We start from the raw sequence: 239 nt of genomic DNA on the forward strand, positions 1-239 counted from the left end.
GGCCAACCTGAAGATCCCGGGGGTGGGCTCCCTCAGCCAGAGCACCATCTGCCGCTTCGAGTCCCTCACCCTCTCCCACAACAACATGATCGCCCTCAAGCCCATCCTGCAGGCCTGGCTGGAGGAGGCCGAGAAGTCCCACCGCGAGAAGCTGGCCAAGCCCGAGCTCTTCAGCGGCGCGGAGAAGAAGCGCAAGCGGACCTCCATCGCCGCCCCCGAGAAGCGCTCGCTGGAGGCCT

At 66.9% G+C, this 239-nt stretch overlaps 1 protein-coding gene across 1 annotated transcript; it reads left to right on the forward strand.

Annotated features, from left to right (window-relative positions):
- Window positions 1-4: 4 nt before the first annotated feature.
- Window positions 5-235, forward strand: LOC103907110 (POU domain, class 4, transcription factor 1; the record flags this gene model as incomplete). The annotated part of the gene is made up of 1 exon (XM_009289214.1): window positions 5-235. A coding segment is annotated over one exon (231 nt), but the record flags the coding sequence as incomplete, so codon positions are not given.
- Between the last annotated feature and the right edge of the window lie 4 nt (window positions 236-239).

This window comes from Aptenodytes forsteri, unplaced genomic scaffold (genome assembly GCF_000699145.1).
Source record: "Aptenodytes forsteri isolate BGI_AS27 unplaced genomic scaffold, ASM69914v1 C12745024, whole genome shotgun sequence".
Classification (NCBI taxonomy): domain Eukaryota; kingdom Metazoa; phylum Chordata; class Aves; order Sphenisciformes; family Spheniscidae; genus Aptenodytes; species Aptenodytes forsteri.